Source organism: Gobius niger, assembly GCF_951799975.1.
Source record: "Gobius niger genome assembly, chromosome: 19".
NCBI classification, from domain to species: domain Eukaryota; kingdom Metazoa; phylum Chordata; class Actinopteri; order Gobiiformes; family Gobiidae; genus Gobius; species Gobius niger.
Window position 1 is genome coordinate 9,745,126 of NC_136870.1, and position 24,189 is coordinate 9,769,314.

Sequence of the window (24,189 nt, forward strand, 5' to 3'; positions counted from 1 at the left end):
TAGTCAGAGTGAGATGGGATCAATGCAGAGGACAAGTTTGTGTATTTTTCATGTTAATCTTTGTCAGTATTCAGTCAGCGGCAGAAGATAACCCCTGGTGCTTCATTATTCAAGAGCAAACATTAAGGTCCATTCAAGGACATCTGCCACGCTGTTATACGCTGCAATCCTCTGAGTGTTCATCCTCAGAGAAAATCTGGAAGAATCTATGCATGCACTATGTCTCCGAGCTGGCCTGGTGTCGCCTCGGGGTCCCCCCAGAACAGCTGGAGGAGGTGTGTGTGGATCGGGAAGTTTGGGCATCTCTGCTGAGACTGCTGCCCCCGCGACCCGGCCCCGGATAAAGCGGAAGAAAATGGATGGATGGATGGATGGAATCTATGCAGCGGTTAGTGCTCGTGCATCACACCTAGAAGGTCCCAGGTTCGATTCCCACCTGGACGGGGCCTTTCTGTGTGGAGTTTGTATGTTCTCCCCGTGTCTGTGTAGGTTCCCTCCGAGTACTCCGGTTTCCCCTACCACTAAAATCATGTACAATAGGCCAGGATGAATGAGAGTGTGTTTGAGAGTGCACAAGGCTACAATCCGTTGTGGCGTGTTTACATGCATGAGACCCATGGATGTTCATTAACATGCACTGTCCCGACCAAGTAAACCAATAAATAAATAGCAACTCCTCCTCTCCTCTATGGGGCCAAAGGGGGTGAAGTTAGAGGCGAGCGAGCTTTTCCACGTTTTCCCTATTTCAATACGGATACGTGAGTAGGTACACATCCAAGTCAAGGTACACAAAACTAAACATGTCGATTTTCTAAGCAGATAAGAAAGGGGTGCTATATTGTAAGACTTAATAATACCTTAGGATCACTTCGACTTTACTGCGCGGATGTCAAAGTGCTCCTGTATTATTACTTATTACTATGTTCCAGCCATGTCCTTATATGTAGAATGAGCCCAGACCTGTTCACCACAACTGCCTCTAAAATCCTGCACTGTCACTCAAAAAGGTGTTTCGGGTCCAAAGTGCCGTCATGCACAGGCTTAATGTAAAAGCTGCAGTTATGCATCAGACCTGAGGTGGCAGTAGTGAGTGTAAAATGACTAACTTGCATCTAGCCCCTTTAAAGGAAGACAGTTACGCATCAACTCGTCTAATCTAAGGCAAGAACATCTCAGTATGTAACAACGGTGGCCTGTTACTTTAACAATAGTTCAAAGTTTGCAATTTTGGACAGTGGAATTCTTCGTTACTGAAAGCCATACTCCGGGACGTTACAGGGCTGTTATGTCATCATAAAAACACTCGGCGGTCTCAAACTCAGCGATATAAAACTTGCTCCAAACTCTCCACTAGACGAGTTGATGCGTGTGTGTGTGTGCCCTCAGTCATGCAAAACGACCAAGGATGTTGTTAGCATTTGGCCTCTCCCAGCATCTTCCAATAGCTCCAAATGGGGGTGAAGTTAGAAGCGACCACGCTCTTCCACGGTGCACAAAGACCAGACAGGTACGCATCAACTCGTCTAAGCTCAGGTAAGAACATATCTCAGTATGGAAAAATGGTGGCCTTTAATGGTGTTCCTTTAAGTGTGTTCATCAAAGCCAACAATAACTTTCCATTAGGATTCACAGACTGTTGCACATGCTGTTTATTCAAACAGAGTATCACCATGCACTCCTATGAGTTTCATTCTGACAAAAGGAGCAGCAACAATGGTAATCCCTGTTTCGTTTATTTATGTCACACAGACGATCATTGGCTGACAGTGATCCACTTTGAAATGTGAAACGACAAGTTCTTTTGTAATAACTTTATACTAAATGCACAGATAGACAACGAAGCATTTACAGTGCTCCGCCCATACGGATTAACTCACCTGTTGGACCGGTTCACCTTAATGCTGTTTCGTAATCAAATGACACAGTTAGACAGAGGTGTGTGGTGTTCAGTCATGCTTTGGTAATCTTGCCCTCGGGCCGTCTTCTTTTTCTCGGGGGCGCAAATACTTACTGAACCTGCTCAAATAGCCCTATATAACACAAAACATTTGTAAATGGCTGGCAGCTGTTTTGAACATCATTAAACTGCTTCATCCCCTTTTAGCGAGGAATAGACAAGTCAAGTGTTTTGCATATTCACAGAAAATGTGTGTATTTGCCTTTTCTGTCTGTCTCTGCATAGCCTGCATTTCTCTATGCTATAAAACAGTAAAAAAAAATCACAATGAAAAAATAAATAAATGAATAGAGCATTTCTACTTTTGCACAGAAGATGTATTACTTTATAGCAAGTCGAGTTTAGTCTTTCCAGATAAAACATAAGCCACTTCTCTTTCATTGATTCTCATATTAGGCCAGATGGTTTTCAACTGGGACCGTCAGGCCACAGGTTTTTGCCAATAAAAACATTTCTGTAGATTTATTGCTGTGATGTGTTCCTGATCGTTACCTTCATGATCACTGCTTCAACAGTTGAGAATCACTATTTGTATTGTGCATCTTTTCCAGAAGCAGCTCTGCCACTAAGACTTCACTACCACCACATCTACAATCTGTGAACTACACTTCAACAAATAGGGGTTCAATTCAACTGTCTGTTTATTTTATTTTTTTCAGAAAATTGCTTTCTATTGCTTTGAGTTGTAGTGAGATGAGATGCTATCACGGTCAGAATGTTTGCTTTGACATTAGCAGGGTTTACACAGTGTACAAGGATATCAGTGTTGTCTAGATAGTAAACAAAAACGTTTTTGTTGCTTGTCTGTGGAGACTCAGGCTAATCATTGCCTGTCAGTCACTCATTTGAAATGCGGTGGCTTAATGGGATTACTTATTGACGTGGAGAGCTACAGAAGTTCTGCAGGAGATTACAAGGTAAATGATATGAAGCTCTTGAAGCATGCCTCCTAAAATCAACCACCCATTTTAATGTTAGGAGTTCAAAACGCACCAAACATTCCATTGATGAATGTTTTGTATGCACCATCTTTGTAAGTGATAGACATTACACAGATATTAGGTGATGGACGAGATAAGATAAGATAAGATAAGATCAGAGTGTGCAAAAACAGACAGGAAACAGTTTAATAGTAGAAAACGCGGTATCTTATGTACAATAAGTAAAGCACAAATCTTAGGGGCGGAGTTATAACAATAGGGGAATGATAATAAATAAAAATAGGATAAAAATGAGAACAGGTTATGTAAGTAGAATATCGGGGTGTAAAGTTACAGTCCTAGTGCAGGTTGTCAATAAGTGATGCTGATACAAGGAATAAAGTGCAGCTGATATATAGATTATTGCACGTAGTTTTGCAAGGGGGGTTAGTTATTGCACATGTTTCTTCACAGTCTTATTGCACAGTCTGACAGCAGTGGGGATGAAGGCTTTGCGGTAGCACTCCGTCCTGCACTGAGGGTGTCTCAGTCTGCCACTGAAAGAGCTGCTCAGCCCCTCTACAGTCCCGTGCAGTGGGTGAGAGGTGTTGTCCATGATGGAGGTGAGCTTGGCTAACACCCTCCTGTCCTTCACCTCCTCCACAGAGTCCAGGGGGCAGCCCAGGACGGAGCTGCCCCCTCCTGACCAGCTTGTTCAGTCTGTTCTTGTCCCGCTCTGTGCTGCCCGGGGCCCAGCACACATATACGATATAAGGTGCATATTTACATACAGTAAGTGAGGAGGACACAGAACACAATAGAAAAGACAAGTGGAACCTCCAGAAACCCCCCAACATCCGCCCTCACCCCAAAGCCATGCATGTGACTAAACAGGTGAGATTAGGCTGTTTAAATGATTGGATTGTCTCATTACAATGTCAAGCATCCACACGCATTTGGAATTCAGAATATGGAGGCAATGACTCCTTGGCTGCAGTTCTTTTTTGTGCTAAAAGCACTCACAGAATGATTGCTGATCTTACAATAGGGCAGAATGAGAGCGTATGAGAGTAGTGGTGGTTGGAGGGACTGATGGTGCAGATTGGCAGCTCCTGAAGCCTGGGTCGGTTCACCCCAGGCTTCAATAGTGACTTACCTTCACTGAGTATGGCATGAATGAATAATGACTATAGTGTGGCGCTTTGAGAAACTTGGTTACACAGGCTTGTAAGGTGTGAGCCATTATTATATTTATTATTATTCATTTATAATGCTTGTGTTATACATTTGCTGTTCCGGGTGGTACCCATGCTCCCAGGGGACAAATTTGAATGATTGTCGTTCTGTTTCTGAGACCAAATACGTTTCAGTAAATGCCGTTCCCAGTAAAGTGATTATTATTATCACTATTATTTTTATGATTATTATCTGAGAATAGGCTCTTGTAAAGAAGGAAGTCATAAATGTGATATTTCATGCAGAATTTTATTTATCAGCCTGATTATGTCAATACAAACTGCAGTCAAACACAGATAAAAACAGAGCTGAATGCACGGGTCACTTCCATAATGCTTCATCAGTTCACACTGTGCCATCATTAAAGAACTCTTTAGTTCCACTACTCCTGTGCGACTGCCTTCATACAGGCTATAACTGGCTGCAGTCCAAATATTTCTGCTCTTTAACTGCTTTAACTCATAGTTACATGATTACATAATCAAATAAAGAAAGCTAAACACACTTTTTAATATAATAATATAAGTATTCAGTTTTAAATAACAGTAACTTAGATATTAGACTGTTTTATCAAATTAGAAAACAATACACAAATAAACATGTTGACATTATGCTTCACTGAAGCTACATTCCTCAAAGAGTACAGTTTTAAAAAGTTCACAAGACTGTTTTGAGTGTATTTGAGAAAAAACAAAATACAGAATCTGGAGTTCTCACTAAGTGACTGAGTGAGCGATCAGTAAACAGAAACATAACTGTGTTTCTATCGGGCGTACACAGCGATGGGCTGCACTTGCAGTCGAGCCTGTGTGGCCAGGGCAGCTTTGCGGGTCATGGTGGTACAGCGGGTCATGATCTCTTCGGTGCGAGGGCGCACTGGGACTCGCGGGGCCTGGGAGGCGCTCTCGGCGCTGGACTTGGAGCTGACTGAAGTGAAGGTGCTAGAGCTGGAGCTGGAGTCACGTCGGCGGGGGGCAGGCTGAGGGGCTGTGGCTGCCACAGAGTTGGGCTCACTCCCAGAGGAGAAGCCTGACAGGTCAGACTCTTGGCTGGTGCTACTGCTGCTGCGGGTGCGTGCGTCTGCAGGGCCCTGCGTCCAGCTCTCAGACAGAATGTCCAGGGAACGGGCCTTGTGCAGCCGGCCACTCGGCGCCATCTGGGACGTCCTGTCTGAGTCCTCGTCCTCCTCCTTGATGCTGGGCGACAGAGAGGACTGGGGTCCCCTGGCGGCCAGGTTCAGAGTGGAGCTGTGCAGCTTGGTCTGGAGGCTGTGGAGACCAGCGCGAGGGTTGTTGTACGGCTGCAGGTACATGGACGGGATGTAGCCCACTTTACTATTGAATCTGAAAACCACAGAACAGCATAATTATCTTCTCTTTAATTCACCAGTCCAGAGTACAACACCCATCCCACTGCACTGGCTACATACCTGATGAGCCACCAGCCATTGTCAGACTTCTGCAGCACCTCCACCACAGAGCCAATGCCCACGGCAATCTCATCGTCCTTTTTAGTCGAATAGCTCTTCACTGCGATGTACAGAGAGCCTAATAACAAGACAATGAGAATTTAACATCTTAAGTCTTTCCAGAAACAAACTTCAAATAAATGGCCAATGGCGCTCTCTTGTGTCTTCTGTTGAAAGTACACTTGTCTATGTAATAAAATATATGCATTTTCTTAGTCGGTAGAAATGGGTTTAAACCCTACCTCCTGTTGGAAACATAGCATCATCTTCTTCTTCTTCATCATCCAGTAACTCCAGATAAGGTGCAGGAAACCAGGCCATGCGTTTCTCCTCGTTCTCCACCAGCCACCAGCCTGCAGGGCCACAAAACAAACACATTTAGGAGATAGGATTGAAAACTGCAGGTGCATGTGTGCGCAAAGGAATATTCGGGTTAAAATGTTTTGAACGCATTCGCCGTGACCGTTACCTGTGGGCTCTTTGATGAGAACGTCCATCCTCTCGTCCGCAGCTACTTTAAACGGCCGGTTCTTGGTGTCTTTGGTCTCGTACGGGGCCACGCAGCGGTACGCCTGGGTGACAAACGGGTGACTGACATTGGCAACGGGCTGGCGGCCATTGGGCTCTCCGCCACCGCCCACGTCAGGCAGGTCCTCGGAGAGCAGGACGATCACGCTGAGAAAAGAAGCAGAATTTAATGAAATTCTTTGATGGAAAAGGAAAAACTTCCAAGTGGAATGGACGAGCTCGGATATTCACCTGTTTTTGGTGAAATCCGGTTGCAGGTCGTGGTCCTTTGGTGTGAAGAACTGAGTGACTTCTGAACTCTTGGTCACGCTCTCGTCGCATTTGAGGAGCTGGATGCAGTAGTTTTCCAGGAACCTCATGCGGCGGATGGAGCGCTTGGAGCCCTTATTCTGCAGATTGGTCCTCCTGGCCTCGCCTAAACGCACACATACACATGAATGAATAAAACACATGGTTGATAGAAAGGAAATGCATTTTGCTGTAGGAATCTTAAGTCTGGTTTTACCATTGAACTTGGGGATGAGTCTGTCCTTTCTGCGGAGGGGGTTGAGGAGGGGGAATCTCTTTTTCAGCTGCCTCTGTTGGGACAATATCAGCGTTTAGTGATTCGAAGCACATTTCAAAACAGAAGAGTCAAGCTATGAACCCATTAGTACAATTAAAAGTGGGGAAAAAGAGGCTACAGTAAATCAGAAAAAGTACATGCAAAGTTTATCTATATTTTGAGGCGGAATTTGGACTCACATGACATTTCCTGAAATCCTGAAAGGACCTGTAGACAATCACCTCGCTCTCGTCTGACCACATCACTGAGAGCATAAACATCTGTGGAAGAAGAAGACACAAAATGTGAGTTCAGACATTTTTTTTTTTTGTATCCCTAAACAGTGATACTGCATATAATTCATTCATATTTTACCTTGAGTTTTGGAGAGTCCCTCTGGACAGCTCCAATTACCCGTGCGTTCAACACCATGCGCTGCGCCATCGCGTTCTCTGCTGAAGTATAGCCGGTGAGTTTTGATCTGCTGCCCGTTGCTTTGTCTGTCAGGCTCGCTGTGCCAGGTCTGCACGCGCTCACTGTGATTATATAGTGACTGGAGGAGGCGGAGTCCCGTGTTTTGGGTTATGCAGTCACCTACCTGAGGTTTCGTAATGAGGCGGGAGGAGCGGAGGAAAGGGCCTGAGCATCAGCGCGTAACGGGAAGAGGAATTCGACTCTTCATTTCCTTGGTGGGAACAGCCCGTGACCAAAGTGGTGCGGATCAGCTAGGTCGGACCAGGGCGTGTTCGCCAAAAAACAAAACAAAATAATAATACAAAAAAAAAGCATTAGTAAAACACATCGAGATAAAGAATTAGGGATTTTTTTTTTGGCATTTTAACCAGCACTAGATAGTCTAACTTACAATTTGTCCGTCTTGAAATCAGGTGCTACAGTTTACCTGCTAATCTAAACAGACACTGATCTAACTTTTCCCTCGCGTTGTTGACATAACTTTATCCATGTTCTTTTTCCATCTCATTTTTGTCACATTTTTGTAGATTTTTTTTTTTTTTATTGCAATATTTTGTCACTTCTTTGTTGCATTTTTGTCCTTGTTTTTGCTGCACTTTCATCGCTTTTTGTGGGGTGATTTTTGCTTATGCTTTTTGTCACGGTTTTGTTGTTTTTTTGGTTCCACTTTTGTTGCTTTTATTGTCACTTTTTTGTTGCATTTTCATCCTCTTTTTCTTCTTCGCTTATTTTTTAATGCTTATTTTTTGAGAAGCTTTTAGATTTGGGTAAAGCCAAACTGGAGATTAAAATATTCATACAGTGAAATCTTTGAAATTGCTCTCTATTTCTTTTTCATGTAAAGGTTCCTGTCCGATTCCTACGTTTAAATTGAACAGCAGTCGAATTCTGGGCAAATAAGGTCGTGAGCGTCAAGCGTCTGACAAACAGGTACAGTTTCCCTCGGGGGATTAGCAGACAGGCACAGCATGTTTTGGGTGTTGCCTCGTGCTGCTTCTTTATTGCACTTAATGTTCTAATTGCCAAAATATGTAAAAAATAAAATTAAAAAAAAGCTTTACTATATAGCAACTTGTATCTCATGTCACTTACAACACTCTATATATTTTTGACTCTTTAGTCTACCTTTTGAGTAACTGACACAACACAGATGGGACAGCTTCGAGCGCCGAGGTTGAAGGCGTGCTTCAGGGACATTCCCTTCGCATAATGCTCACTGGTATTTCCATAAACTGATCATGACAGCTTCGAGGCAAGTCACAATCACAACCATAATGGCCTGTCAATCTCACATAGCTCATAATTGACAGGAAATTATGAGGCATATACACAATGATCTAAAAGAGCTATCTTCTTCTGGCTTCCCTTTTCCTCATGAGATGAAAGAATGATGGTATATTAAGGCATTCTATTGATAGTGTCATTTTATTACAAGAGAAATTAGTCCGAACCACACGATAGTAGATTCAGTTGGATTGTATTGTTTGGATTGTGTTGGATTGTGTGTAAATGCGTGATCTGATTCAAGTACTTACTTATAGGACTTAAAGGTGCATTACAAAACCTTTAATGCGAAAACAATAAGTTGATATTGGTATGTATTTGACCTTGTAGTGACCCAGCAGCTGAATGAGTGGTCAGCATGGCGCCTTTACTTTTGATTACGGTGGTTTCTACAACCCTCCAGGATCATATGTTTGGTAGGTGTTGTGGTGACACACAGCCGCTGGGTCACTACAAGGTCAAATACATACAAATATCAACTTTTTTTCCTCACATATGATCATTGCTTAAAGGTACACTGCGTAACATTTTGGACTATACTGTGGCCGCCAAAACAAAACATGCTCCTAATGACCAGCTCAACACAGAAAATTCGATTACTGCAGTGTGTAATAAAAGAATGGATTTGGATGAAAAACAACCTGTTTTAACCCCTTAACTCCCACCTGAACCGAACACATTTTCTCCAGTTTGGCTTTACTCCAGTCCAAAAGCTTCTGGAAAAAAGCTGTGATAATAGCAACAAAACTGAGACTAAAACAATGATGGAAATGTCACAAAAAAGTGAGAAAACATTGAGAAAAAAGTGACGAAAAATTTATGAAAAAGTGGCAAAAATGTCACAAGAAATTGACAAAAAAAATGACAAAAAAATGACCAAAATGTAACAAAAAAATGACAAAAATTTGATGGAAAATTGATGGGAAAAAAACAAAAAATGTGACAAAAAAATTAAAAAAAAATCTGATAAAAATGTGCCAAAAAAATGACAAAAAATGTGACAAAAATGTGATAAAAAATTTACGAAAAAATGACAAAAATGTGACAAAAAATGACCAAAAAATGACAAAAAAGTTGCAAAAATGAGTTGAATACCAAAAAAATGATGGAAAAAAAAATCTGATGATGGGAGGAAAAAGATCCTCTCGGTTCAGGCGGGAGTTAAGAGGTTAAATCTCAAATTCTATTGCCTTTCGTCACATGGAAACGAGCTGGAGACGCACCCACTCCCCGTAAAGTTTACAGTCATATCTTAGGAGGGGTGAGCCTCATAAATGTTTGTTTGTGCATTCATGAGGTATTTTGCAATGATGAAAATATCTGTCATAAAATAAAAGCTTGTATTGCAATTTTATTTATCGGGTAAAATTCTACGCGGTGTGGCTTTAATTTGTAAATTTGTATTTTCAGGAACGCTTTTGGTCTGATGTGATGGATTCGGGGATCAGGCCAAAACATTTGCCAGAAGACTCTCATTAAACACCATTATATCGGATCAGATCTTTGCCGGATCCTCCTAAATATTTCCCAGATCCTTTACCCTGAAATGCATAGAATGTTGCATAAGGTAACATGACATGGTAAATAATAAGTCATCTTCCTTATATAGCAATGACACATTTTGCATCATACACTCTGATGCATTCTGTCTTATCAGGGCCTAATTTAAGCGACTGCAACCCACTTCAAATTTCCAAGTGCACCATCATTCCCTGACTATTCCCAATGACTACCCTATATGAAAAGCTATGATGTGTTTGTGGTTAGAAAATATGGTTCAGAATATCTCTGACCTTTCAAGTACCACTAGGCCTACATCAAACAGGTCTAAAATAAGCTTCAACATTGTAATATGGGTTTAAACCACATTTAAACCAGAATCACCTGACTTAAATGCATTGTTAAAGCATTAGCAGAGTGAGGAGGCGAACAGTCTGCGAAAGTACCCAGTGTAAGTGTTGCCGCCTTAACCACTAGGCTAAAATCTTCTGTTTTGTTGTCATTCCAGGCTGGCACCGCCCCGTCACGAGCAGGGGTCCAGAACACGCCGCTATCCCCCCCCCGTTTTGCACGTGCGGTCACTTCACACCTGTCATCTGGCTGCAATATCCCTTATCAAGCGCCGGTGTGGAGAGCTGTGGAGCGCCTCAGACCGACTGACCAGGTACGGGCGTGGACTTTTGGGGGTTTTTTTTCAAGGGGGGGAGCAGGTGTAGCTTCAAAGTTTCACGTGAAGGGGGCTCTCCCGAACCGTGGCGTCCCTCTGAAGCCTTGCCAGGAGACTTTCACACCCCCCGTGCTCACATGGCAAAAAGCATTATGGTGGAAAAAGGTCGGGATTGTCCCGTTGGAAAATGTCAACACTTGGTTGTAAAAATGTGAAAAATCGTCCCCGTGACTGGGAGTTTTTTCGAGCTGTCAAAGGCAAAACACGCCTCACATGGGAAAACACGTGTGAGGGGGAAGGAACACAATTTTGGGAGGGGGGGAAAGTATGAGGTTTCAGTTGTGTTTTGCACGAGTCAATGTTAGGGGAAAGTAGATATTATTTAAAAAAAACTCACATTTCAATCGTTTTCAAACTCTGCGTTGATTATTTACCTTGAAACTAACTTTCATCCGATACTTTTTTAAATTCTTCATCACTGTATCTGTACTTTTAGTAACTCATGCCCCTAGAGGCCATAAGCGCCACTGCAGGTGTCGTAGCCTGTTGTTGTACGTGCCATGACGCAATGGAGATCATTTTTTTTACTCAAACTTGGCTGTAAATACTGTGGCGCTAGCCCACAGTTAGCTTTGCCCATTAGCCTGTTAGCTTCCTCTGCGTGATTCCATTAGTTTGTATTGGTGGCTCCTACCCAGAGGCAGGGAAGTTGCAATTGTGGTTTTCTGGCCAGAGACTCTACGGAGAGATGAAAGACCGCCCCGATCATCCCATTAACACTTGTATGACCCCCAGAGGGACTACAGAAAGGATTTATTATGGTAAGCAAGTTACTTAGTACTGCTTTAAAGGCGTAACATTTTGAACTCCACTGATGAAGACGTCAGTATTTAAATCTCATACTTGGCTGCCTTTAGTCAACATTTCCACGGAGACGAGCTGGAGCTGTTCCCAGTAAAGTTACAGTCAGTTCTGAGGAAAGGTGAGCCGCTCACAGCTTGGTTGTTTGTCAAAGATACGAATATCTGTAATAAAATCAATTTATTTATAGGGTGAAATGTTACGCAGTGTGGGTCTAAGTTAACAAATTGAGTTCTTCCTCCACCACTGGTCATCTTTTCAAACGAGTCAACGAGACATTCGACGATGTTTGCTTCACAGACTCTATATATTGAATCAACATGGTGTAAGTTCACCGTGCTTTGTGAAAAAATACCAAATGACCACCGCTGGAAAGTGAAACTATTAAGTGCAGCCTCTTTATTACTTCCAGTCCACTGTTAGTCAGACTCCACAACACAAGAAAAAAATTCTGCCTTCCTCTTTTTATTTTAAGAAGCACTAAGAGGCTTCGACATCTTTAAAAATTCTACTCCTATTGTTGCGGATGCTTATGTGAGATCATTGTACTTGTTTTTACCAGGAAGCCTTTAAATCTTTTTTTACAACACATGAGTAACAGGTGACCAACCCATGAACAGAATGAACAATGACTGAGTGAGTACGTGACTTGAGGCTTGTTTTTACAACATAAAGAAAAGCCCAAATTGAGCACAGGACTATAAGGAAATCAGAGCATTTTCGCTATAAGCCATAAAAGTAAAAAAAAAATGTCCCTACAAGCAGGACTATGGACTTTCTATAGCACTACAGAAAAGAAACCCTTCCTTTAGTGTTACTAGTTAATCCATGTGCACCTCTTCCTTCAAATAATTTATTATGCAGCAATCTGATTCTCAAATCCTCAAATCTGAAACAAGGACAAAGAAGATAAGCTGTTTTTAGGTTTAAAGTGCATATGACACATTAGACACTATTTTTGCTTAAACATAGTTAACACAATTATATATAAGATCTTGGAAAACATTTTACCCAGCTTTCTTTAGTTTGGCTATTTTTGTGATGTTTACTGTTTCACCTCCTTATTGGAACACTGACATAGATGTAGGACAACAATTTTAAACTGTTGCCGTGCCGACCATGTTATGTCAATGGGGAATCTGCCCAACATTTCTTCATTACAATTGCTGCTTCACTGAAATAAAATGATAATTATTTACTTTCATTAGATGTTACTCATCTAGATAACTCATAATAAGCACTGAAACCTGTCATATGCACTTTAATGGGGGGATGAATGCTTCCGGAACGCACTGCATCATATCTACAGCATGTTGCAGCGCTTGTCACTGGGTCAAAGGTTCCTGGTCAGACGGCCTGAACACAAAGGGATGGACAACTTGACCCCTGCCCTCCACGACAAGGAAGCTGAGGGATAATTCTTCAAACAGTGCCGGGAAACGTGCACCACGCCATCCCAAAACACGCCGCCTATATTTGCAGTGCCACTCAGTTCACTTGACAGGCACATTCAGGCTTGTGGTCACCTCCTTAAAATACATGCACTGTGGTCAAATAAAAAAAAAGGCTTTCAGATGTGGTTTTCTGGCAATTGTAAAACACTTACAGTTGCCGTGATTCATACGTGTTGCAATATTTGTCCGTACAAAGCGCTATTGATGTAAATGCTTTATGTAAATATCAGTCTTGGTAAATTATGGGAGATGGAAGCCTATGTAGATAAAGACATAAATGTAAAATGAAAAAGAAATCATGTTGTTCATTTGCGGCGTGCTGTTGTAAACATCTAACTGAGGCTTACATATGCACATATTTGTATCATGGGTGTGGTTTACCTGTGAGATCAACTTTTACCAATACTGAGATACAGGGAAGAGCGTTTACTTCTTTTATAGCACTTCTCACAGACCTTACGCACAGCACTTCCCAAAGGACAATGACTCATTCAGTCCAGACTGGGTGGTGGTATAAGCTCTGCGTTTAGCCACAGCTGCCCTGTTGGACAAAAGTGCGCCAATCTGTGCCATAGGTCACACAGTAAGTAGGGGAGACCGGGTATGGTTTGTAACATGGGGAGAGTTGGAACACCACCAATTCCACCACTAAGAGATAAGATAGGAGTCAAATGATCATATCAGTGTTTACACGCTTCCTCCCTGATCCCACATGATGGTTGTCAAGGTTGTAAACAGGTTCATGCAGATTCTATAGAGAAAAAGAATGATTTTGAGGTGAGAAAGTACATTTCTTGACCAAGACTATATTTTTTTTAGTGCTTATACTATTGCACATAAAATCATATGACTTACATAAGATGAAATAAAATGTGATGTACATTTTCCCTGCTAATTTCAAACCATTATGCTAATACAGCGAAACAATGTCTGACAGGGGTGGGGGTGGTTGTAACACAAACACCCCCTATACACAGTTAATAACACATAATTGATTTGAATACTTTTACAGAATGCCCAGACAGTGGAAAAGAAAGACTGACATATTTGTGCCGGCTAATGTTTAAAAAAAAAAAAGCATCTGATGAGGTCAGAAAGAAGGGCAAGTCAGATCAGTTGCAAAGGCTCATGGGATCTGCCATGTAAAACTGAGCAGATACTGTAAAACACAGCAGAAGCTGAGAGACCGGGGTTCAGTGATCTCCCAGTGTAGGTTATTGGAGCAATGTGGGAAATTGATGATTTTTAGCTAATGTTATATTTTATAATGCTATTGAATGTTTTTTATGAGTTTAATCTATGTGCTTTAAGTTTCAGTTGAAACCAATCTTTTCACACGCACATTGCTGTAACAATACCCCATTTCTTGCTCTTGCATTCTTTTGGTCAAACCTGTGGAGACGTTCGGTGCCCTCACCGGAGATGTGAAAAACAACCCCAAATAAGGCATAAGGAAGACACTTCTAGTGGAAAACTACTGAGAGAAAGGCTTGATGACCTCGGCCCGAGCTCCACTCATCACCTATCTCTTCGCGAACGTCACATTTTATCTGATATATATTTGTAAGAGCGCAGTTAGACGGTGCCGTTTCCTGGGACTGCCCCGTTCGAGCACCGTGTATATTGTTAGGGACTTTAGCATTCAGATAACCTGTGTTTAGAAATTGTAATTGTCATAGGGAATAAATCTTCTTTGACTAAAGCTACTGAATTCTGGTGGTTTCTCCTCGGACCATGGGATCAACGAACACGCTTGGCGAGACCTTTTTGATACTTTAATACTTTAAACTTAACTGTTTAAATGTGTTTAAAATGATCTTATGGAGTCAGACCTTATGTAAATTTAGAGTTTTAATATTTCCTGTGAAATCGCCCACAGCATCAACAAATCATCAAGTTTTCTCTGAGGTGCAGGAGGAAGTGTTGGCTGACTATTTGACTCAGGCAGCAGACCTGTATTATGGACTGACTCCACATGAGGTTAAAGGGATATTTCAGGATTTTTGATATAGGGCCTCATTTCCTAGTTATCCAGAGTGTTGCTGGTACCTGGAGATATTTTTTTTTGTAATTCATGCAGTTCTTATGTTTGAAGAGTTCCATTTGTAGTCAACAAAGGTGGGCACTTTGTATAAAGGCTTGAGAACTCTAGCTCCAAAATTCAGTGAGTTACGGGTGCTGAAGCAAAAAGTGTTACAACCATACCCGGGCTCCCCTATGCATCGGTCGGAGATGGACTCAAACCCACAACCTTTGGGTTTGTGGACCAATGACGTCGTAGCTTATTAACCAGCTCAGCTACTGAGGTCTAACAAGGACAGGCAGTCAGGGCGGTATGAGCCAAAAACTATTTTACTGTCAAGCTTTTTGATTCACACAGTTAAGCCGACATAACTGCTATTGTCTTTGAAGTGTTAGAACTGATCTCACAGGCCTCACATCTCACATCAAAACACAAATGCATCTAAAATAAACCTCCAAAACATAAACACAGTCCCTAAATAAATTATTTATTGCAATTAATAAATTACAAATGACATAATTAACCCGAAATTTTAATGGAGTCCGTTACATATACCTTATTATTGTGCAATAATCAGACATTTTTTGTCACCAGGAAGCTTCCTGCAAGTGGTCACTGGTCACATAAGAAGTGCCTATACTTCTCAGACAAGACAATTACGCAACACTTCCCTACAAATAATTATGACACCGACATTGGTCTATTCATAACCCATGAGTCACTTATTTCCTTTTCTTGAGGATGACACAACGACTTTTCCAAATTATTATTCAACACACACAAGAAAAATGCAGATTCCCTTTCCAACCTCAAAACCGGAAGCACATCTCATCAGTGTCCTCAATGGAGCGTATGTGACAGTGGTTTGGTAATACCTGCTTGGGAATTTTTCAAGTGCTTGCTGCCAGATACTTGCTTTTGACGTGGTGAACTAGGCCATGGCGTGTTTGACATACTTTCCAGTTGAAGTACTTAAAGAGAGTGGCTCTATTTGCTTAAAGCTCATGAAAGCTTTTTGGCAGGCAGGGTGTGGCCTTAACAAACGAGCTCAATGCTGGTCATTATTTTGTATTATTTATTTTAGGGACACATTTAGACCCACAAACAGTGTATTTCAAAACAGCATTGACATATTTTTTTGTTTGCATTTGAGCATGATGAGGGGCTAAGTTCATGGAGGTGATTTGGGGGGGAGAACATGCAAACTCCACACAGAAAGGCCCCATCCAGGTGGGAATCGAACCCGGGACCTTCTAGCTGTGAAGCACGAGCGCTAACTGCTGCGCTATACCGTGCCACAGATCTGCTGAATCCAGATGCGGCACCGGAGGGAGAACACAGGCTCGTAACCGTCCTGCAGAGGCACAGACGAGTCTCTGGCCTGTGACAGACAAAGAGAGGGGCGTGAGCTTTTTTTGGGAGGGACGAGAGAAGCAGCGGAGACAGAGAAACCATTGTGTCTGTTAGCAACTCGCTATTAACCTGCAAAAAGGAGCCAACCTACGTGCTTATTTTATTTCATGATAAAGTAATAAATCACGTGTTTATAGAGGCGCATAGTTTGAGAAAAGCCTTTGAAGTGTCTTTGAAGTGCCGAGGCGTATCAAGCCCAACGCACACCAGAACGCAGCAATAATACAATAATAATAATAATGCAATACAGGATGTTTCCAAAGAGAGATTAGGTGCGACAATATAGTATTTTTTCTTTTTCAGCGTACACTCGGTGTGGATTCAAATACAAGCATTCTGAGGTGATTTTATTAATAAACATGTGTCTTTACTGTGAGCGGGCTCTCCTCTCCTCAGACCTGACTCGTTCCTTCACTGTGGGCGGGACATCAGCTCGTCTCCATGGAGATGTTGCTGCTTGGCTTTACTCACAGGCGGCTAAACATAAGGATTAGATACATCAGGTCCTCTTTCACATGCTTTTGATTTTGAAACAGCACTGTGGGGCTGAATGTTCCGCAATGGTGCTTTAGATAAAGTACAAATAGGAATACTTCAAATGTAGTGTGATTTATGCACGCTACCTTACTGTACTTTCACTTTCTATTATGTGCAAAACTAAACCCAACTCACTCATGACAGAAGTAACAAATGGAAAGTGTGTTACAACATGTGCATGGGTGTAGAACCTGTTAACATCAGTCAATAGAAAATAATGTTTTCACAGAAATAAAGTAATTGCCTCCAGTGGATAAGCAGTCGCTGCATTATTATTGACTGGATGGTCATACGTTACTGACTGTTAGGATCCAAAAGCACTGCATTTTTTTTTTAAACCTAAATACTTCACATATGACTTTGTCAGTCCATCTTTACTTGATAATGTGCAGCACAAATTTACCTTAAAGACCTAGCGCTTCGAGTCAGTGTCAGTCATGCCTTTCTGCACTTTTTGGACAGGTCACTTTACTTCTCGTGTCCTCTCCAGTATTGATTTTCCTCCTCTGCAGATTCATCTATAAACAAAACCTGACCTGATATAATAACTCTAGGTCACATATCTCACATCAAAGACACAGGTCAGAGCAGTGTTGGTGCTGCCTCCTTCAGGACACAGGTGAACAGAAACACACATTAAAACACAGGGCCGGCTTTATGCAGATGTTACAGAGGTTACATCTTTATTTCTCACTCATTTGATAATTAACTAATAATTTGAAGAAAATATTTGAGTTTTCTAAAATGAATGTAACATTGTGCCCATGTTGTGCACACGTTATGCACGTGTTGTGACTCTCCTCTACACACACTTTATTGCTTTTGGTACCAGAATGGTCACATTCCATATGTACATTATGTTGCTGTCACGCGATGCATTTTCATCCTGTGTCGCAAGTCGAGAGTCATTATTTTGTTTTTGTGAACATGTATGTAGAGAAACATTCTCATAGTTACATTTTTCACTTACAAATACAAAATACAAACATGTGCTGTTTAGCTTGTAGTCATCAAATGTTGTTTGTAGAGTTGGAATTTCGGTAATCGATCAATCTTTAGATTATTTTTACAATTAATCAGTTTATCGCTTTGCTGTGAAAATAGTTTTATTTCTTACTTGTTTCCACATAAAGCTAAAGTGAGGACGTGTTGATGGAGTATGACTGTTTGTAGGAGGCTCTTAGTGCTTTAAAAAGTCAGTACAGCTGAACTTGGATTTGCTCAAAGCTGCATGTGAACACAAGCACAGGTTCTGTGAACAAGCCATCCCTTATTTGAAAGCTAAGAACCTCCAGAGTTCAGCCACTGAACAGGAGCTGGGATCGAGGCAGAGTCTTTTTATGTTTATTTCCAAATGGATTTGTTGGATCTGGCAGCAATAAGAGTGGAGCTAATTCTGCTGATGTGTTTACCAGAAAACAATGATATACTGAAATAAATAGTTTTCAACTATTTCAATAATGGATTAGTAGTGTCAGACCCAGCTGTTTGTTTTGTTTCAGCTTTTACCCTTGTTATAATGCTGTTCTCTCATGGTAAACATATCTGTGCATTTCAGTCGTGACTGTGAGGGGTGTGTGTCTGTAAATGATGTCAGGGAGTGTCCCACATTTTTAAAACCAAACTCACCCAGCCTCATGACCAATAACAGACTCTTCTTTTACATTTCTTGTACTTATAAATTTCTGTTACATTGTTTGTTTGTATTTTCTGTATTTCTGTCATCTGCCTATGTTTTTTTTAATGCAAATGTTCATTAATTTGCGTTGTCCCTATCAAATAGATAAATAAATACATTACAGATATATTTTCATTTTATTTTATTTTATTCAAGCAGGTTTGAATAATCCTGGACATCAAAGTTTCAAGAGGTGGGACTTATTCTGATCATTTCTGCACTCACTTTCTTTGTGCCAGGTGTTTTGCGTCGGCTGCTGAGAAAACAGGCCTGTCTCTTCTTCACCTTGTCCTCCGCACATACTTGGATTCAAGTTAGAAACGGAAAAAATAAATACCTGACAAAGCCTGATTAAGATGGTCCTGTCTGTGTAGGACCTTTCACATATTTGGATGCTTTATTTTTATAACCACTAGAAGGCATTGTTTTCTGCTCTGAAGCCAAGTGACCACTAGAGGGCAGCGACGGGTTGTTTGTAGTGTGGAAAGAAGTAGTAAAAAAAAAAAAAACCTGTACAGATTTACGAGAAAAATAAATATATTACAGAATTACAGAATAAAAGTATTAGTGTCAAATGTAAAATATAGTGAACAGAAAAAAACGAAAATAAATCAGCATGTATGAAAAAAATCTTACTAATACTTCTGCCCACATCAAAATAGTGAACAAAATATCCAATAAAAGCATGAAAAACACAACACCTAAAAATCAATTCTTTTATTATCGTGAACTTCCTTTACTTTGTCACGCCTGCTGTCAAGAGGATAAACAAATCAGTGTCATTTTCAAATCACCACAGTGAGATTCTTCAGATGAGAGATTGTTTATTTCGGAATCCATTCCTTACAGTCACCCATCAGCAATCACATCCATATATCTCTTATCTCAAGCACTCGCACTCCATTTCTATTGTATAATACAACTCTGATAAACTTTAAAAACATGGCACCGTCACATGGGAAGGGAGCATGATTCAGGGAAGTATCTTGAATAGGCAGTTTAACAAAAATACCTGCTTTTAAAATGATTCTTGATAGATTTGGATATACTCTATGGATAGAATTTACTCTCTGCGAAGTTTGGAAGTGTTGCATAGTTGAGGAACGAACATGGAAGGATGGGGGTTTAAGTTAAAACGATATAAAAGGGTAAAATGAATCATTCCCATCTTCTTCTTTTTTTTTTTTAGTATTTCACATAAATTCTGTCCAAGCTTTATCCTGGGTAAAATGTTAAAAACCTCTTTGTGCAAATGTAACTTATAATATCCACAGCAATCATGTGTGATATTCATAAAAAATCTCCCAAGCAATTAAAAATAACATACGTGTTGGTGTTCAATGCAGCCTTTTCAAAGTGCCACTCTCTCTGTCCGTTATTTTCAACTCAAATGACAAATAAGTCTTGGCAGAACCCGCTCTTACAAAAATACTGTCGTCGTTCTAGCTTAGGGGCTAGTTAAAGCTCCGATCTGAAAAACCTGAAAAAACGTGGATCGTGCACCAAGAAACCGTCATTTCATTTCCACACTTGAACGTTGATCGCAGGGGGCGGATTCTTCAGTCAAATCCTTGTTGCGTGTTATCAAACAAGCGAAGGGAGAATCCCAGTTTATAAAGTGTCTTGAAATAAATTGCCAAGCGTTGCATTAAAAAAAAGAATAACTAAAAAAGGAACCGCACCCACAGTCTTCGCTGCTGATTCCGTCTTTCCGAGGATTACGACGTTCCCTTTTTCGATTTCAGTCACGTTTACATTCGCTGTCCCACCGCGGCCTGTGTCCAAGCGTCGCGTGAGAACACGTTTTAGAGATGATTTGCACTTCGTCAAAGCCCAAATTCTCAGTTATGCTCGTTCTCTTCGTGGTTTTCCCGGCAGCTTTTTGCGCGCACTCCCGCTCTGTCGCGAGTCCAAAAAGTCCGTCTGCGGAGACGCTCGGCACAGTCCACCGGGGTCACCGGAACTCGTAGATGGCCGCGCTGTGTTCGGGGACGTGGGTGAGGTTTAAGGACTGGTACCTGCAACGAGCATAAGCCGATCATGTTAATATACGGTGTTACGGCAGGCAAATAAAAGGGAGTGAACGTTGCTATGATTGTACAAGTACAGGATTTGAAAAGTAATATTTTACAACTTTGGGGTCAAACTTACAGTGTGAAAGGATGGCATTTAACTTAAAGGGTCTATAATATGGATTTTAAATGTTAAAATGATGTATTTTCCTCCCCCTACATGTTCCAGCCATGTCCTAATGTGTAGAATGAGCTCAGATCTATTCTAAAATCCTGCACTGTCACTCAAAAAGGTGTTAATTCGGTCACAAGTGCCGTCATGCACAAGCTTAATACAGAAGGTGCAGTTACAAGTATGACCTGAGGTGGCAGTAGTGAGTATAAAATGGCCAACTTGCATCTAACCCCCTTTAACAATGGGCTATATGCAAGATGTCCCCACATGATCTCTTCCTGGACAGTTAGACCGGTGCTGTACTTCCTGTCCCGTATCTTTTACATTCAAAATGAGCAGGGTCCTAAACAAATGAAGAATTAGCTCAGGATATGTTTAAGGACAACGAGTTACTGATGGACAGTCACTGCTACGTGTTAAAAAAAAAGGCTAAGTAGTGTTAAATTATGATCATATAAAATGTAAAGTTACAGGCCGATTCTTTTTTGCGGAGGCTTGTTCAAAACTTCGCACTAGTTTTAAGGTTTATTTTGTGTTAGCCGTGTTAGCCTCAAGACAAAAAACTGGTTTCCTCCAGTGAAGTCGTTACGTCTCATGTAATGTTTTAAACCTGCTCCAGTCACATCCTAGCTTTTACTTGCTGTCCTTTCCCAAATCTTCAACTATGGCTTCATGCGTGGGACCCTGCTCATTTTTAATGTAAAAGATACGGGACAGGAAGTACAGCACCGATGCTACTGTCCAGGCGGAAATCACGTATGGTCATTGTGCATATAGCCCATTGCAATGATTACAAACTACTTTCATTCCCATATAATGCAGTAGAAAGTCAAGTTGCCATAATACACTCTTTGAATATCAAGCTGGACTAAGCTCTTCTCAGTGGACTGTGTAAGTCTGTTGTGTTTTGACTCAACAACAATGACCTGGACAAGGCCCTTTTGGAAAGATACCATGCTCGTCTTGATATTAACATATATTTTTGCAATGGGACTTGAATTTTATGAGTTGTACATGTGGTACATAACATACTTATTTTTTTTTACTATTGAACTGTTTGCACATTCCCGGTCTATTTTGCACATCCTGACTGATCTTATTGAATGCCGAATGCAACATGTGAATATCTCCATTCAATAAAGATCGATAAAGGATTGTCTTATCTTATCTTAGGTGCTAAAAAATAAATAACTAAATTCAATGTGCAGAATTTTGTGCTGAATGTTTCCTCCTTATACTTAAGATTAGCCACTGAAACACTTGACCAGTTTTGCAATCGCTATAGCGTGTCTAAAATCATACAATTATTAAAACAAGGTCTAACTACACCCTTGCCTGACTTGAAATGGTTCCTGGATCGTTCATTTGGCAGTAGTGTTGGGTAGTAACTGAATACATGTATTGAGAATACTCATTTTGGGTGACTGAATTCAGGTACTCACTTTCATTTGAGGCTATTCAGAATACAGTTACTTTCTAGATATCAAAGGAATACAGCACGGTACCCAATCATTAAATTTCAGTTTCATAATCGTAACATTAACAAGAAAGAAAAGATCAAAACAAACGGGGAAAGGTTTAGCTTTGTCTTTCTGGGCTGGGCGTTTGTAAAGTGCTTTTTTTCATCTTCGTAATCATATGCCGCTTTTATGTCTTAATATTATGCAAATTAAAGTTGTTACTAAATACATTTTAAGGCGAGTATTGAGTATTCTGTAAATAAATACAATTTCAAAGTATTCTCCCCGACACTGGCAGTTAGTGGGGTTGGGACACCTAAGGTTACAAATACGCTCATATATTACCATTCAGAGCTCCTGTGATAATAATAGCCCTCAATTGTTGCTGTAGATTTCTGAAAGCAGATGTAGTAGAAACCAGCAAACGAAGCTCCGCTGATGTCCTTAATTGTGTGGTCAGGCACGAGAAACTGCTCCTGAACAGAGAGAAAGGAAATACGTTTGGGACAGTTCTGAGCAAACAGACAGTACTTGTATTTAGAAAAGTCTACCTTCCACCGCATAAAAATATAGTCAGAGTTTTTCAGATCCTCGTAGTCGAAATCGTCCGAGTTGAATGTCTTTGCATACTGGTAGAACGCTTGGAACTTGCCCTAAATACAAGAAGAAAATCAGGCCACAGGAATGTAAATAAATCAACAAAGATGATTGTAGAGTAGACTGCTCTTCTAACCCAGTGCTTTCGATCAACGTCTTCATCAGCATCCCATTTCCGTGTGAGGAACGGACGCTTTCTGCTGATGATTTCCCCAGCGAAGAATGTGGTCAAAGTGGGGTATTCCTATAAAAACAGTGTTAAGTATTCAATGGAAATACGATATGTATACACGAGTTAAGACGGTTCACACAGATGTTCCATCCTCTCGAAATGGACTGAAGTACAGTATGTAATGGGCAGATACAGCCTGCCCTGAATAATTCATGTTTGGGGTAATAAAGTATCAGTCCTCTCACCTCTGTCAGGCCCTTGATCTTTAGGTATCCACATAAGTACGAGTCTTCCATGGTCACATGCTGCACGTGAACAACATGAACACAGTGTTGTTAACATATCTACACGTATTATTCATAGTGCTAATATTATTTTTGACGTGTTAAACAAATGTCCGTTTGGGCTGTGCAATTTTGCTGCGTCCATGTAGTGAACGCAGAGACAGGTTTGCCATTAAAATATGGCGTGCATTTCCCCACGTTTTTGCCCAGTGCAGTAAAACCAGTCATTTCGGAGTTCCAGCGGAGCTATTTGTTGATGGTAAACAGGGCTACAATCGTGGCTAGCACAGGCCAGCGCTCATTGATTTTCCAGCTGTCAATCAGCCGCCGCTGTTTGACAGATCGCCAAACGCCACTGACAGCTCGATTCAATAATAAAACCATAGCTTCACTGGTTTACCTGTAAAACTACTTCCACGTCGTACGAGTTTCCTTTGCTCTTTTGGTGCCCCCTGAACTTGGATCCACTGTAAAGCAGCGACGTGACCACCCCGGGCTGCTGCGTGTTGATCGGGGGCGGTGGGATAAGCGAGGCCGAGGATACGAAGGCCGCAGCGGGGGACTCGCTCAGGTATCCAGCGGGGACAGGCATGGCTCCCGCTTTCGCTGTTCGGGCACCGACCGCAGTCAATGGCCGTGTGAACCTCTAGCTCCGTGGGCGTCTACACAAAGGTAGAAATCACAAATGGGACCCAACGACATCCAAAATCAGCGTGATTTCGCCACTGTTTAGTTTACCAGTCACCAACCTCCCAGAAAAGTAAGTAGAGTACGACGCGGCGTGTGGACCGAGCATCCGCCCTTCTGATTGGGCAATGGAGCTGACGGTTCACTATCCTGAGCGATGATTGGTTTATTTTGCGGAAATGTTTTGGTGATATTTTAAGTGTAGTTTTATCGTGTCATTTTGTGCAGCGTTAATGCGGCGAAAAACTACATTTCCAA

The 24,189-nt window shown here is 41.3% G+C and overlaps 2 protein-coding genes across 2 annotated transcripts; both read right to left on the bottom strand.

The window, feature by feature from the left end:
* Nucleotides 1-4,726: 4,726 nt before the first annotated feature.
* Nucleotides 4,727-7,256, bottom strand: noxo1b (NADPH oxidase organizer 1b). The gene is made up of 8 exons (XM_079577779.1): nucleotides 7,029-7,256; nucleotides 6,854-6,934; nucleotides 6,615-6,687; nucleotides 6,341-6,524; nucleotides 6,051-6,256; nucleotides 5,824-5,934; nucleotides 5,543-5,660; nucleotides 4,727-5,456 (listed from the first exon to the last, which is right to left on the bottom strand). The coding sequence occupies exons 1-8, from the start codon at nucleotides 7,095-7,097 to the stop codon at nucleotides 4,877-4,879; spliced, it is 1,422 nt and encodes a 473-aa protein (XP_079433905.1). The 5' UTR covers nucleotides 7,098-7,256; the 3' UTR covers nucleotides 4,727-4,876.
* Nucleotides 7,257-19,315: 12,059 nt separating this feature from the next.
* LOC306978913 (glucose-induced degradation protein 4 homolog) lies at nucleotides 19,316-24,008 on the bottom strand. Its single transcript, XM_079577629.1, has 6 exons — nucleotides 23,645-24,008; nucleotides 23,206-23,265; nucleotides 22,925-23,032; nucleotides 22,743-22,844; nucleotides 22,537-22,667; nucleotides 19,316-20,562 (listed from the first exon to the last, which is right to left on the bottom strand). The coding sequence occupies exons 1-6, from the start codon at nucleotides 23,834-23,836 to the stop codon at nucleotides 20,499-20,501; spliced, it is 657 nt and encodes a 218-aa protein (XP_079433755.1). The 5' UTR covers nucleotides 23,837-24,008; the 3' UTR covers nucleotides 19,316-20,498.
* Nucleotides 24,009-24,189: the final 181 nt, after the last annotated feature.